This window comes from Leptodactylus fuscus, chromosome 4 (genome assembly GCF_031893055.1).
Source record: "Leptodactylus fuscus isolate aLepFus1 chromosome 4, aLepFus1.hap2, whole genome shotgun sequence".
Lineage (NCBI taxonomy): Eukaryota > Metazoa > Chordata > Amphibia > Anura > Leptodactylidae > Leptodactylus > Leptodactylus fuscus.
Window position 1 is genome coordinate 218528940 of NC_134268.1, and position 14344 is coordinate 218543283.

At 39.2% G+C, this 14344-nt stretch overlaps 1 protein-coding gene across 1 annotated transcript in view; it reads right to left on the reverse strand.

The window, feature by feature from the left end:
- Positions 1-220: 220 nt before the first annotated feature.
- Positions 221-14344, reverse strand: part of MEOX2 (mesenchyme homeobox 2) — a 62913-nt gene continuing 48789 nt past the window's right edge. Inside the window, exons 2-3 of the mRNA XM_075271814.1 lie at positions 10563-10735; positions 221-2352 (exon numbers count right to left, since the gene is read on the reverse strand). Coding sequence (XP_075127915.1) covers positions 2128-2352; positions 10563-10735 — 398 coding nt within the window. The 3' untranslated portion in view covers positions 221-2127. The remainder of the gene's footprint in view (positions 2353-10562; positions 10736-14344) is intronic.

A 14344-nucleotide genomic window follows, 5' to 3' on the forward strand; every position in this document is an offset into this window, starting at 1 on the left:
CCAATCAACGCTGGTTCTTCTCCTACCGTTAGAAGTCTTCTCTGTGCAGCTTCCCCGCGGCGTCTTCCGGCTCTGAATTCACTGTGCCAGGCATCGGGCCTGGGCAGAGCCGACTGCGCATGTCCGCTTGTAGTGCGCGCATGCACAGTCGGCTCTGCCCAGGCCCGATGTCTGGCAGAGTGAATTCAGAGCCGGAAGACGCCGCGGGGACGCTGCATGGAGAAGACTTCTCGGAGGATCCAGCCCGACCCTCACTCGTGGACTCGGTAAGTATAATTTGATCAAATGTTGCCTAACCCTGAAATGAGCATTTTCCCCCCATAGACTATAATAGGGTTCGATATTCCATTGAGTAGTCGAATATTGAGTGGCTACTCGAAACGAATATCGAACCTCGAACATTTTACTGTTCGCTCATCTCTATTTATGACCTATCTTTTGAAGGTCGGCAGAGGTCCAACACCTTGGCCCCAGGCCTACCAGCTGTTGGAAGAGACTTCAGCATTTGGAAGACCTCTTGACTCAAGGCGCCATACATTTTACAGAATCTTTTGACTGTACGACCTAGCTAGGTGAATGGAGCCTTATAAATACATTCAGCACGAGTCCCCGACATGAGCTCACCAAATAAATGAAGTGTGAACAGAGCCTTAGGCGGTCTGATGTGCGTCACGCTAACATTTTTAGAAGTGTTGACTGGCTGTGATAGATTATGGGAAATACCCCATGACTCCACAGAACCAATGTGTCTTATTTCCCCACCGCTTCTGGCACTGTAGGGGGTTGTCGAGCAGATACAATTACACCACTAGTGTCGCCTTCTGGGGTATCACATGTGATGGGGAGACAGATCGAAACTGGGGTAAAGAAAAAGTCCACCCATTGACCACAGCTACTATTGTTGCAACTTGATGGGTCTCATGAGCAACCTCCCTTTTGCAACACTTATGACACATTTTCCCTACTGAATCTTTGTAACAGGGGCTAATGGGGTTTAACAGGGTATATGCCTCATAGGTTGTGCTTTGTAAATAGGGTGTGAATGTGGCCAAAAAGCAACTCTACGAGCCAAGGGTGTTTAGCTATTGTATAGGGAGAGGGCAACAAACTGAATTTTGCACTGTCAGCTAACTGTGCCCATACGTACTCTGACGACTACATTGCCTATCCTTGTCCCGGACCCATTCTCCTCGTCATTTTACCGATTCATTTGTAAGACCTTAAAAGAGTCGGCTAGGATTACAAAAAAATGGCTTTTTTTTTCATAAGACAGCGCCTCACCTGTCCTCAGGTTGTGTCTGGTATTGCCACTTAGCTCTAGTAACATGAATGAGACTGGACTGCAACATAGGCGAATAGATTCAGACTGAAGTGGATTCTACCCAAATTAGAAAGGTTATGAATTTGGGGTCCTCCATCCAGAAATCACTATTATACCTTAAGGCCTCTTCAGACCCCAGGGTATAACAAGTGGAGGCCCCAGAAGAGGTGCGGAAACTAGGGTTGAGCGATTGGCATTGGAGAAGATCGGATTCAGATTGGCGACTGAGCAAATTTCACGATTGGCTGGAAAATGATTGGAAACTGGATTTTAAATTCGGCTCAACCCTAGCGGAGACATAAAAACACTTACACTCAACATCCTTCACCCCTCACAGGAGCGTAATGTCAACCAGGAGGCCAAAAAATGACTCCAAGGTAGTGGCGGTCACCTCAAGGATGCCCAGGCGGGTGAGGTTGGTAGAATATAAGTGTCAATATGTTTCCACACCTTCCCTGAGCACCGGTTATCATGTTCTGGGGTCTTCAGATTCCACAGTATAATAGTAGCACTTCAGGTTTGGCCCAAAAAGTTGAGCGAAGGCAAAAAAAAACTTTTTTGAATAAATATGGACCAAATCCCATGAGGTTCGCCCATCTCTACACACAACCTGCGGACGGCTCTGGCACTGGAAGAGGGCAGCCATGCTTGTCTAATCTTGTACAAGTCTTCACTGGGAATCTTTTTGAAATAAGAAAGTAGTTCCGGAGAATTTCCAGGGCTTGAAGCATCGCTAGCGCCAGTCTGTGCCACGTTCTTGTCTTTCCTGAGAACGAAACTGTAGGAGAGTCTCTTTGATGTGAAGATCACAAGTGAGCGTGTTCCGAGCTCTGATCGCTGTCACGGCTGTCGTCATTGGCTAGTGAGTCAACTGTGTGCTGAAGGTTCGCAGCCCCGATCCCCGACAGCTCGGAAGGTAGTAAAGTTCCTTTTTTGACATTGACCAGTTCTTTTTCTCGCGCGGCGGCTCCCTGCTGACCTCCCTTCACTCGCTTCCATTTCATTCTGCGATTCTGAAACCAAACTTTCACCTTTATGGAAGAAAAGGGAAAAAGTCACTTTATTAAATAAGAAAACTTGTCGGTAGCAATAAAACCGCAACATTGTGACTCTCGTAAAACTTTTTGTTAATGAAACACTGCAGGATTCTCGGAGGCTGTAACAATCTGTGCTGCAAATCCCAACATTTCTGGATCATTGATCTTACAGGGGACATCTGTGATCTCCTATAAAAGGGAACCACTGCCGAAATATTATTTATACTGCTCCAATGTATGTAGCTTGTTAGGTAGAAAGACGGAAACATGGATGGATGGATAGAGAGATAGATAGATAGATAGATAGATAGATAGATAGATAGATAAATAGATAGGAGATAGATAGATAGGAGATAGATGGATAGATAGATAGATAGATAGATAGATAGATAGATAGATAGATAGATAGATAGGAGATAGATAGATAGATAGATAGATAGATAGATAGATAGATAGATAGATAGGAGATAGATAGATAGATAGATAGATAGATAGATAGATAGATAGGAGATAGATAGATAGATAGGAGATAGATGGATAGATAGATAGATAGATAGATAGATAGATAGTTAGATAGTTAGATAGATAGATAGATAGATAGATAGATAGATAGATAGATAGGAGATAGATAGATAGATAGATAGATAGATAGGCGATAGATAGATAGATAGATAGATAGGAGATAGATAGATAGATAGATAGATAGATAGATAGATAGATAGTTAGATAGATAGATAGATAGATAGGAGATAGATAGATAGATAGATAGATAGATAGATAGATAGATAGGAGATAGATAGATAGATAGATAGATAGATAGATAGATAGATAGATAGGAGATAGATAGATAGATAGATAGATAGATAGATAGATAGATATTAGACAGATTACATATTATTATACCACTGCACACCGTCCTATATACACCAGATGACCTCTCCTCAGGTCACTTTGTCTCTCCGCTGGTGACACTTTGTATCGATACCAGTTCCCTATGTACTTTGGTAACAGCGGCGTCCGCAGGACACCAGTAATCCCAGTTTTCCTTCGTACTGGAAACATCAGGTCATGGAGCTCCTGCTATTGATGTGGAGCATTTGTCAGTGTGGCAGTCGGCGGCGCTGTCAGGGTTCCTCCTGGACGTCAGGGTGAAGCAGCTTCTGTTTCTGTCATTGACTTTGACTCTACAACTCCTCGGGTTTTCCTGCCTCCTCCGTTACATCTTGTACTTGGACGTCATTCTCTGGGCACATTTCACGGCTCACTGCGGCCTCACTAGCCGCCACTGCCCAGAAGTTTCACTTTGAAATGTAGAATTTCTTTTTATTACAGTGGTGCGCTCCAAAACCGCCATGGAAATTAAGTTTGTCGTATTTCTTAGCTCTACGGACAACGGGTCAATTAAAGAGTAAAGGGAATTAAAGGGGCGCTCCACTCTTAGACTAAAGGGTCTATAACTAGGAGTTGATACTAATAGGGATTTCCATTGCAACACTAGGATCACAAATGATCAATTGTAATCATTGAAGAACCCAGCGTTTAATTTAGGAGTAGTATTATAGTAGTTATATTCTTGTACATAGGAGTAGTATTATAGTAGTTATATTCTTGTACATAGGAGCAGTATTATAGTAGTTATATTCTTGTACATAGGAGTAGTATTATAGTAGTTATATTCTTGTACATAGGAGCAGTATTATAGTAGTTATATTCTTGTACATAGGTGTAGTATTATAGTAGTTATATTCTTGTACATAGGAGCAGTATTATAGTAGTTATATTCTTGTACATAGGTGTAGTATTATAGTAGTTATATTCTTATACATAGGAGGCAGTATTATAGTAGTTATATTCTTGTACATAGGAGCAGTATTATAGTAGTTATATTCTTGTACATAGGAGCTGTATTATAGTAGTTATATTCTTGTACATAGGAGCAGTATTATAGTAGTTATATTCTTGTACATAGGTGTAGTATTATAGTAGTTATATTCTTGTATATAGGAGTAGTATTATAGTAGTTATATTCTTGTACATAGGAGCTGTATTATAGTAGTTATATTCTTGTACATAGGAGCAGTATTATAGTAGTTATATTCTTGTACATAGGTGTAGTATTATAGTAGTTATATTCTTGTACATAGGAGTAGTATTATAGTAGTTATATTCTTGTACATAGGAGGTAGTATTATAGTAGTTATATTCTTGTACATAGGAGTAGTATTATAGTAGTTATATTCTTGTACATAGGAGTAGTATTATAGTAGTTATATTCTTGTACATAGGAGTAGTATTATAGTAGTTATATTCTTGTACATAGGAGTAGTATTATAGTAGTTATATTCTTGTACATAGGAGGCAGTATTATAGTAGTTATATTCTTGTACATATGAGTAGTATTATAGTAGTTATATTCTTGTACATAGGAGGTAGTATTATAGTAGTTATATTCTTGTACATAGGAGGTAGTATTATAGTAGTTATATTCTTGTACATATGAGTAGTATTATAGTAGTTATATAACTGTACATAGGAGGTAGTATTATAGTAGTTATATTCTTGTACATAGGAGCAGTATTATAGTAGTTATATTCTTGTACATAGAAGTAGTATTATAGTAGTTATATTCTTGTACATAGGAGCAGTATTATAGTAGTTATATTCTTGTATATAGGAGCAGTATTATAGTAGTTATATTCTTGTACATAGGGGGGCAGTATTATAGTAGTTATATTCTTGTATATAGGAGTAGTATTATAGTAGTTATATTCTTGTACATAGGAGCAGTATTATAGTAGTTATATTCTTGTACATAGGAGGTAGTATTATAGTAGTTATATTCTTGTACATAAGAAGTAGTATTATAGTAGTTATATTCTTGTACATAGGAGCCGTATTATAGTAGTTATATTCTTGTACATAGGAGCAGTATTATAGTAGTTATATTCTTGTATATAGGAGTAGTATTATAGTAGTTATATTCTTGTACATAGGAGCAGTATTATAGTAGTTATATTCTTGTACATAGGTGTAGTATTATAGTAGTTATATTCTTGTACATAGGAGTAGTATTATAGTAGTTATATTCTTGTACATAGGAGGTAGTATTATAGTAGTTATATTCTTGTACATAGGAGTAGTATTATAGTAGTTATATTCTTGTACATAGGAGTAGTATTATAGTAGTTATATTCTTGTACATAGGAGTAGTATTATAGTAGTTATATTCTTGTACATAGGAGGCAGTATTATAGTAGTTATATTCTTGTACATATGAGTAGTATTATAGTAGTTATATTCTTGTACATAGTAGTATTATAGTAGTTATATTCTTGTACATAGGAGGTAGTATTATAGTAGTTATATTCTTGTACATATGAGTAGTATTATAGTAGTTATATTCTTGTACATAGAAGTAGTATTATAGTAGTTATATTCTTGTACATAGGAGCAGTATTATAGTAGTTATATTCTTGTACATAGAAGTAGTATTATAGTAGTTATATTCTTGTACATAGGAGCCGTATTATAGTAGTTATATTCTTGTACATAGGAGCAGTATTATAGTAGTTATATTCTTGTATATAGGAGTAGTATTACAGTAGTTATATTCTTGTACATAGGAGCAGTATTATAGTAGTTATATTCTTGTACATAGGAGTTGTATTATAGTAGTTATATTCTTGTACATAGGTGTAGTATTACAGTGGTTATATTCTTGTATATAGGAGGCAGTATTACAGTAGTTATATTCTTGTACATAGGAGCAGTATTATAGTAGTTATATTCTTGTACATAGGAGGTAGTATTATAGTAGTTATATTCTTGTACATAGGAGGTAGTATTATAGTAGTTATATTCTTGTACATAGGTGTAGTATTATAGTAGTTATATTCTTGTACATAGGAGTAGTATTATAGTAGTTATATTCTTGTACATAGGTGTAGTATTATAGTAGTTATATTCTTGTACATAGGAGTAGTATTATAGTAGTTATATTCTTGTACATAGGAGTAGTATTATAGTAGTTATATTCTTGTACATAGGAGGCAGTATTATAGTAGTTATATTCTTGTACATAGGAGTAGTATTATAGTAGTTATATTCTTGTACATAGGAGCAGTATTATAGTAGTTATATTCTTGTACATAGGAGGTAGTATTATAGTAGTTATATTCTTGTACATAGGAGGTAGTATTATAGTAGTTATATTCTTGTACATATGAGTAGTATTATAGTAGTTATATTCTTGTACATAGAAGTAGTATTATAGTAGTTATATTCTTGTACATAGGAGCAGTATTATAGTAGTTATATACTTGTATATAGGAGCAGTATTATAGTAGTTATATTCTTGTACATAGGGGGGCAGTATTATAGTAGTTATATTCTTGTATATAGGAGTAGTATTATAGTAGTTATATTCTTGTACATAGGAGGTAGTATTATAGTAGTTATATTCTTGTACATAAGAGGTAGTATTATAGTAGTTATATTCTTGTACATAGGAGCCGTATTATTGTAGTTATATTCTTGTACATAGGAGCAGTATTATAGTAGTTATATTCTTGTACATAGGAGCCGTATTATTGTAGTTATATTCTTGTACATAGGAGCAGTATTATAGTAGTTATATTCTTGTACATAGGAGTAGTATTATAGTAGTTATATTCTTGTACATAGGAGTAGTATTATAGTAGTTATATTCTTGTACATAGGAGGTAGTATTATAGTAGTTATATTCTTGTACATAGGAGTAGTATTATAGTAGTTATATTCTTGTACATAGGAGTAGTATTATAGTAGTTATATTCTTGTACATAGGAGCAGTATTATAGTAGTTATATTCTTGTACATAGGAGTAGTATTATAGTAGTTATATTCTTGTACATAGGAGTAGTATTATAGTAGTTATATTCTTGTACATAGGAGTAGTATTATAGTAGTTATATTCTTGTACATAGGAGGTAGTATTATAGTAGTTATATTCTTGTACATAGGAGCAGCATTATAGTAGTTATATTCTTGTACATAGGAGTAGTATTATAGTAGTTATATTCTTGTACATAGGAGCAGTATTATAGTAGTTATATTCTTGTACATAGGAGTAGTATTATAGTAGTTATATTCTTGTACATAGGAGTAGTATTATAGTAGTTATATTCTTGTACATAGGAGTAGTATTATAGTAGTTATATTCTTGTACATAGGAGTAGTATTATAGTAGTTATATTCTTAAATAGATAAGAAAAATAAGCATATAGCTCACCACCTCCAGTTAGCTTGATAAGTCCTTATAATTCCTGGGTGCACGATCCTGGCCTCTGACTAAGGCACTTTGTAGTTGAAGCATATAGAAAAGGATAGTAGGATCCGCTCGACCAGGTAAGTTAAAAAATAACTTTTAATCCGACATGGTTAAAAAACACACAAAAGAAAATAGATGTGAAATGACAAAAAAGAAGAAAAATGGTGATTAAAACCACATTCTGATAGCTCTAGCTGACGCGTTTCAAGACACAAGGTCTCTTACTCATAGCTTTGCTTCTCAAAAAAGCAAAGCTATGAGTAAGAGACCTTGTGTCTTGAAACGCGTCAGCTAGAGCTATCAGAATGTGGTTTTAATCACCATTTTTCTTCTTTTTTGTCATTTCACATCTATTTTCTTTTGTGTGTTTTTTAACCATGTCGGATTAAAAGTTATTTTTTAACTTACCTGGTCGAGCGGATCCTACTATCCTTTTCTATATGCTTTAGTTATATTCTTGTACATAGGAGCAGTATTATAGTAGTTATATTCTTGTACATAGGAGTAGTATTATAGTAGTTATATTCTTATACATAGGAGCCGTATTATTGTAGTTATATTCTTGTACATAGGAGTAGTATTATAGTAGTTATATTCTTGTACATAGGGGGCAGTATTATAGTAATTATATTCTTGTACATCTTTTTAATAAGGTTTTATTCTTGTACTGCTTTCTCTCTTTATCTCTCTATAGGTATTACACTCATTACTTGCAGCTATATTTGTTATCGATAATTACCGAGAGCTTTGGAACTTGGAAACAAGATATTGTAAATCTATAATTCTATAAATCTCCTCATTTTTATGCAGGTTTTCCAGGTAAATGTCATTGATCTTCTCGTCTGCTATAATCTTTCTGTGTTCTGTGACTTGTTTCCTACACGCTGGTGTTAGACCTCGCACTAGTTACATTCTCTTCCGCTATAGCCCCAACTCTCTACAATACAGTAAATTCTTCTCTGAATACGATAATAATTAAGTCTTCAAGAATATTTCATCTCTTTAAAAATTTTCCCACCTGGACGATTGGTAACATCTGTGCGTGTATGTATCTATATGCAGGGAGATATATGGCGAGGCGCAGATATATATCATATAGAGCTACATACTGTAGGCATAAATTACACCAAGGATTGAAAACATTTGCTTTTCTACACTTTTCATGGGTTGCGGAAACTCCCTATTTCCTTGGCACCTGACATTCGCTTATAGAAATATATTGGTTCAGGAATGTTTTACCGTCCTGGTCATCTGCTATACATTTACGGCTAATAATTTGCACATTATACTTGGTGCATTGCTGGTCAAATCTAAGATACAATAGAATGAGCTGGTCTGGTTTGCATCTTATTTAACTATTGTATTAAGGATTTGCCCTACGAGCCATCGACAAATATATCGTCATTAAAGGGAGTGATGCTAATAGTCAGGGCCATAGTTCTGTGCACCATATACCATACGCAACGTGCAAACAACACGTTATATCACTACTGCAAAGTCATAGCTGGGTTCTCCTTTGCCAGGGGAAGAAACTGCATCTCAATACCCTGGTCAAGGGTTTTCCACCACTTTGCAGCACATACACCTCCTTGAAGACGACCTGTCATCGCTCCCTCCAACTCCACTTCTTTGTGTCCTTCCATTACTGCTGATGCGCTGACTCTGATACAGTTGTCATTTTTTACTCTAGCCCCCACCATTCCTGAGCAATTCTGGTAATTTCAACACCAAATATTCTAATTGGGCTCTTTCTTGTCAGGTGGGTGATCCCAGATGATCTTCTCTACTCAATGACCACCCACCTGGCAGTAAAGACTATTCGACGTATTGGATGCTGATCATAACTGCAGTGGTGGCTCAGGAAGGGCGGGGGCTAGAGAAAAATTCCAACTGTATCGAAATCAGTGGAGGAAAACCAATTGAATGAATGAATGAACTGAAGAATGGCTCATTTTAAAGGGAGTGTCACAAGACTCGAGCATGCTGAGATAGCGCTGTATATGTCAATATGCAAATGAGCTCTTTGGAGCAATGAGTGTTGTGGATTACTTCTTTGGTGCAATGGCAGCCCCCTTGTAGCTGTGCAATTCAAGTGAACGTGGCTAAGCTGCAATACCAAGCACAGCCCCTATATGGTGTACATCGCTGTGCTGGGTAATTAGTGAAGAGGTCACAGGAATCAAGCCAAGAGGTCTCAGTACTCTTTACTGTAATAGTGATGGTTTGTTTGGTGGAAGTTTTCCTGAAGATCCTTGTCAGATTGCCATCCCCCCCCCCCCCCCTCATTGTTTATCCAGCACAGCGCCACACATTTAGTAGTGGTGGTGCCTGATATTGCAGCTCAGACCCCCACAGGTAAAATGAAGCATTCTATGGTCACTATTCAAATTAATGGGCAATCCATGTACTAATAAAAGTACTTGTACCTACATTGTAAACCTAAAATTTAGGGGATAGAACGTGTAGTAGAGAAGGGTTGGGACACTTTGTAGTTTAAAGAAGGCCCTATTAAGTCCTCCTGTTACCCACAACGATCACAAGAGATTGTAGACAGTCCCTTCATTGGGACCCACCATTATTGGGGACCACTGATGGGAAGAAGATAATCTCCTCCCGGTCTATAACTCCAACAACGCTGATCCACCATATACCAACCAACCTAAGGTGGATAACTCATAGCCACCGACTGTCCTAAGTCCCAAGTTTTTGGAAACTATTCCAGTAAATTCGAGCCTAAAAGAATTTCCCAAACCCACAAATTCCTTCCCCTAAATGAGAAGAGGTGTAGACCACCTGGTTCTTTTGGTGGCACCTGGGTCATATTTTTAGGACTTAAATCCCTATAGTCTCTACTGAACATCTGGTACGTAGGCTCAGCGCCCCCTATGGACCGTACCTGTCTCTCTGTAAGGTCCAGGTTTACAGCTATTTCGTATCGTCTTAGCCGGGTCAGGTAGTTGTGATGAGCGAATTCTGCCTCCAGCTCTCGGATCTGTTCTTTCGTGAAGGCCGTCCTCTCCTTCCGAGGTTTACTATTTACATCTGACTTGTAACTTCCTTCCTGGGAATCTGCAGAGGAACAAAATATTAAAGTTTACATGATATGGAGATTTTTTTTTTGTAGATATTTTCAAATGAAATCCAGGCGTCCGATCATCTGGAGGTTTTCTAGATTGTTTTTGGTTAGTGTGTCGTAGCTTTATCATGACCATGTGTGTAATATCCAAGGAAAGCCGTAAAACAAGGTCCCTATAAATACACAGTACGTTACATCAGCGGGACTATGACAGGTGAAACTCATCCCTGACCAAGTAGTAAATCTGCCATGTGCCCCTGACTGCAGTTTGTGCTCCGGAGCTGCTCTTCTTTCTGTAATGAATGAAGTTGCAACTGGGCGGCCATATTGGAGGCCATAGAGGACTATCTATAGGCACCCATCTGGATAAAAGTATACAAAGCCTATTCATTGTGGGTAGTTTAGACAAATGAACGAACGACAGGTCCATAAATAATAATATTATCTCTGTGGAAACTTCTGTATTTCATTGCGACGTCCTATAGTTGCAAAAAGGATTTTGTCTGCCGTCCGGGTAACAATTATTGCATCGGGCTCCATTGGTGGCCAAAGGGGTGCCCGTCATTGCCACAATGAGAAATTGCACCTGCGCATGCAAAATATTCTAAGAACTGAAATGGAACACAATAGGAATACGATATGGATACACAGAATCAGAAAGTATAAGACACTACTGAGGTCGGAACGTCTACATGACTGCCCCACATAGAAGAAGATACTAATACAAGGCCTTCTAGTTCCCACCATGAGATTAGATTCCTGCTGGTGAATTCCATCATTTTTGGCAGAATCCACCTATAATTTATTGTTTATACGGCCCGGCAAAGACATAAACTCCTTGGGTTAAGTTAGGTCAGGCCTTTTTTACATCATTAGATTTCTTCCCTTCATTTTTGACCAAATCCACCTACAATTATTGTGTCTGTGACATGGCTAAGACCAGGGGCTGATTATAGTACCACGGACCCCTGGCTGTTCAGAAAGCTAATGCCCATTCCCATTCACTCCATGCTTGTGACAGAATAATGTCCCATAGTGGCTCTCATACAGTATGGTGACCCCCCCCCCCCCCCCCACATTACAATGTCCCATATTGGCCCTTCCACACAGTACTATGTCTCCTAGTGGTCCTTATACAGTATAATTCACCCCCACAGAGTGTAATGTCCCATAGTGGCCCCACACAGTATAATATATCATATTAGTCCCTGCACACAGTATTATCCCCCATAGTGGCCCCTGCACACAGTATTATGTCCCATAGTGGCCCCTGCACACAGTATTATGTCCCATAGTGGCCCCTGCACACAGTATAATATCCCATATTAGCCCCTGCACACAGTATTATCCCCCATAGTGGCCCCTGCACACAGTATTATGTCCCATAGTGGCCCCTGCACACAGTATTATCCCCCATAGTGGCCCCTGCACACAGTATTATCCCCCATAGTGGCCCCTGCACACAGTATAATATCCCATATTAGCCCCTGCACACAGTATTATGTCCCATAGTGACCCCTGCACACAGTATTATCCCCCATAGTGGCCTCTGCACACAGTATTATCCCCCATAGTGACCCCTGCACACAGTATTATGTCCCATAGTGACCCCTGCACACAGCATTATACCCCATAGTGGCCCCAGCACACAGTATTATGCCCCATAGTGGCCCCTGCACACAGTATTATACCCCATAGGGGCCCCTTCACACAGTATTATACCCCATAGTGGCCCCAGCACACAGTATTATGTCCCATAGTGGCCCCACACAGTATAATATCCCATATTAGCCCCTGCACACAGTATTATGCCCCATAGTGACCCCTGCACACAGTATTATGTCCCATAGTGGCCCCACACAGTATAATATCCCATATTAGCCCCTGCACACAGTATTATGCCCCATAGTGACCCCTGCACACAGTATTATGTCCCCATAGTGGCCCCTGCACACAGTATTATCCCCCATAGTGACCCCTGCACACAATATTATGCCCCATAGTGGCCCCCTGTACACAGTATTATGTCCCATAGTGGCCCCTGCACACAGTATTATGTCCCATAGTGGCCCCTGCACACAGTATTATGCCCCATAGTGGCCCCTGCACACAGTATTATCCCCCATAGTGGCCCCTGCACACAGTATTATGTCCCATAGTTGCCCCTGCACACAGTATTATCCCCCATAGTGGCCCTGCATGTAGTATTATGTCCCATAGTGGCCCCTGCACACAGTATTATCCCCCATAGTGGCCCCTGCACACAGTATTATGTCCCATAGTGGCCCCTGCACACAGTATTATGCCCCATAGTGGCCCCTGCACACAGTATTATGTCCCATAGTGGCCTCTGCACACTATATAATGTCCCATAGTGGCCCCTGCACACAGTATTATGCCCCATAGTGGCTCCTGCACACAGTATTATGTCCCATAGTGGCCTCTGCACACAGTATTATGTCCCATAGTGGCCTCTGCACACTATATAATGTCCCATAGTGGCTACCATACAGTATGATGACCACCCCTGCACACAGTATAATGCCCCATAGCAGCCCCTCCACACACAGTATAATATTCCATATTGGCCCCTCCATGCAGTATAACGTGCTGTAATAGCAGATGCATAGGGGTGACCATTATCCCGGCATGACCCACATGACATTACGACCCTCCACCTTTTAGCCACTTTTACAAAGTAATTCATTTAGCAGGGAAGACAATGAATATGTCCCATAGGCAAGATTGGGGTAAAAGGGCATTGTAACCCAATATCAATGATCATGTATTCTGTATTATCAGACAGCCTATCTATGTATATCTCACTTTCATGGGTACAGAAGCCTCATTTTGACTCTGTGATTTGTGTAAGGAACCTTGTGGGCACTTGCCCAAGTGTAGTGTGTCCGGAGGGAGCACCTGTCACCCCCTTTCCCTACACCCAGGATATTTAATTCTCAGTTAGGTCAGTGAACTAAATTAATGCCATGGGACACGAAAGACCATGCTATGCTTCTACGGGTGACCCAGAGATACCATGGCCACCACCATTGTCATCAAAGTCATCCAAAAAATCACCAAACACATTTGTCTTTGACACAGTTTAATAGAAGTTGATATGGATGGAACTAGTGCCCGGCAGAACAACCTGTGGACAAGTAGGGGGCTGTTTTTGGAAGAAATCCGCCATGTTTTTCTATTCCTATACAACCTCATTGTTGGTATAGCCAGGATTCAACAAGATGTACAGCCATATTGGAGGTCACCACTGAATTCGGGCAAATGAGCTGCTTAATATGGCCTCCGTGATGGTCCATGGAGACCCAGCACCATTTCAGGATGGGCTTGGCTCAGGACAACCCTGCCATAAATGGTCCAGAAAATGAGGCCTCATCGACTGTATTCCCCAGACTACACACAGCCATCTGAATTGGCCCTTACTACTCACCAAATCATTACTTTACTCATATTTGGTCAGTTCCGATTTTTTTTTTTTTTTTTTGGGGGGGGGGTGAAAATCCCCTTTATCTCCCCTAACTTAGTCTTTTTGAATCTTGAGGTTCCTTAGTAGAGTGTTTATAGTCCATAAAGCTGAAATCTTC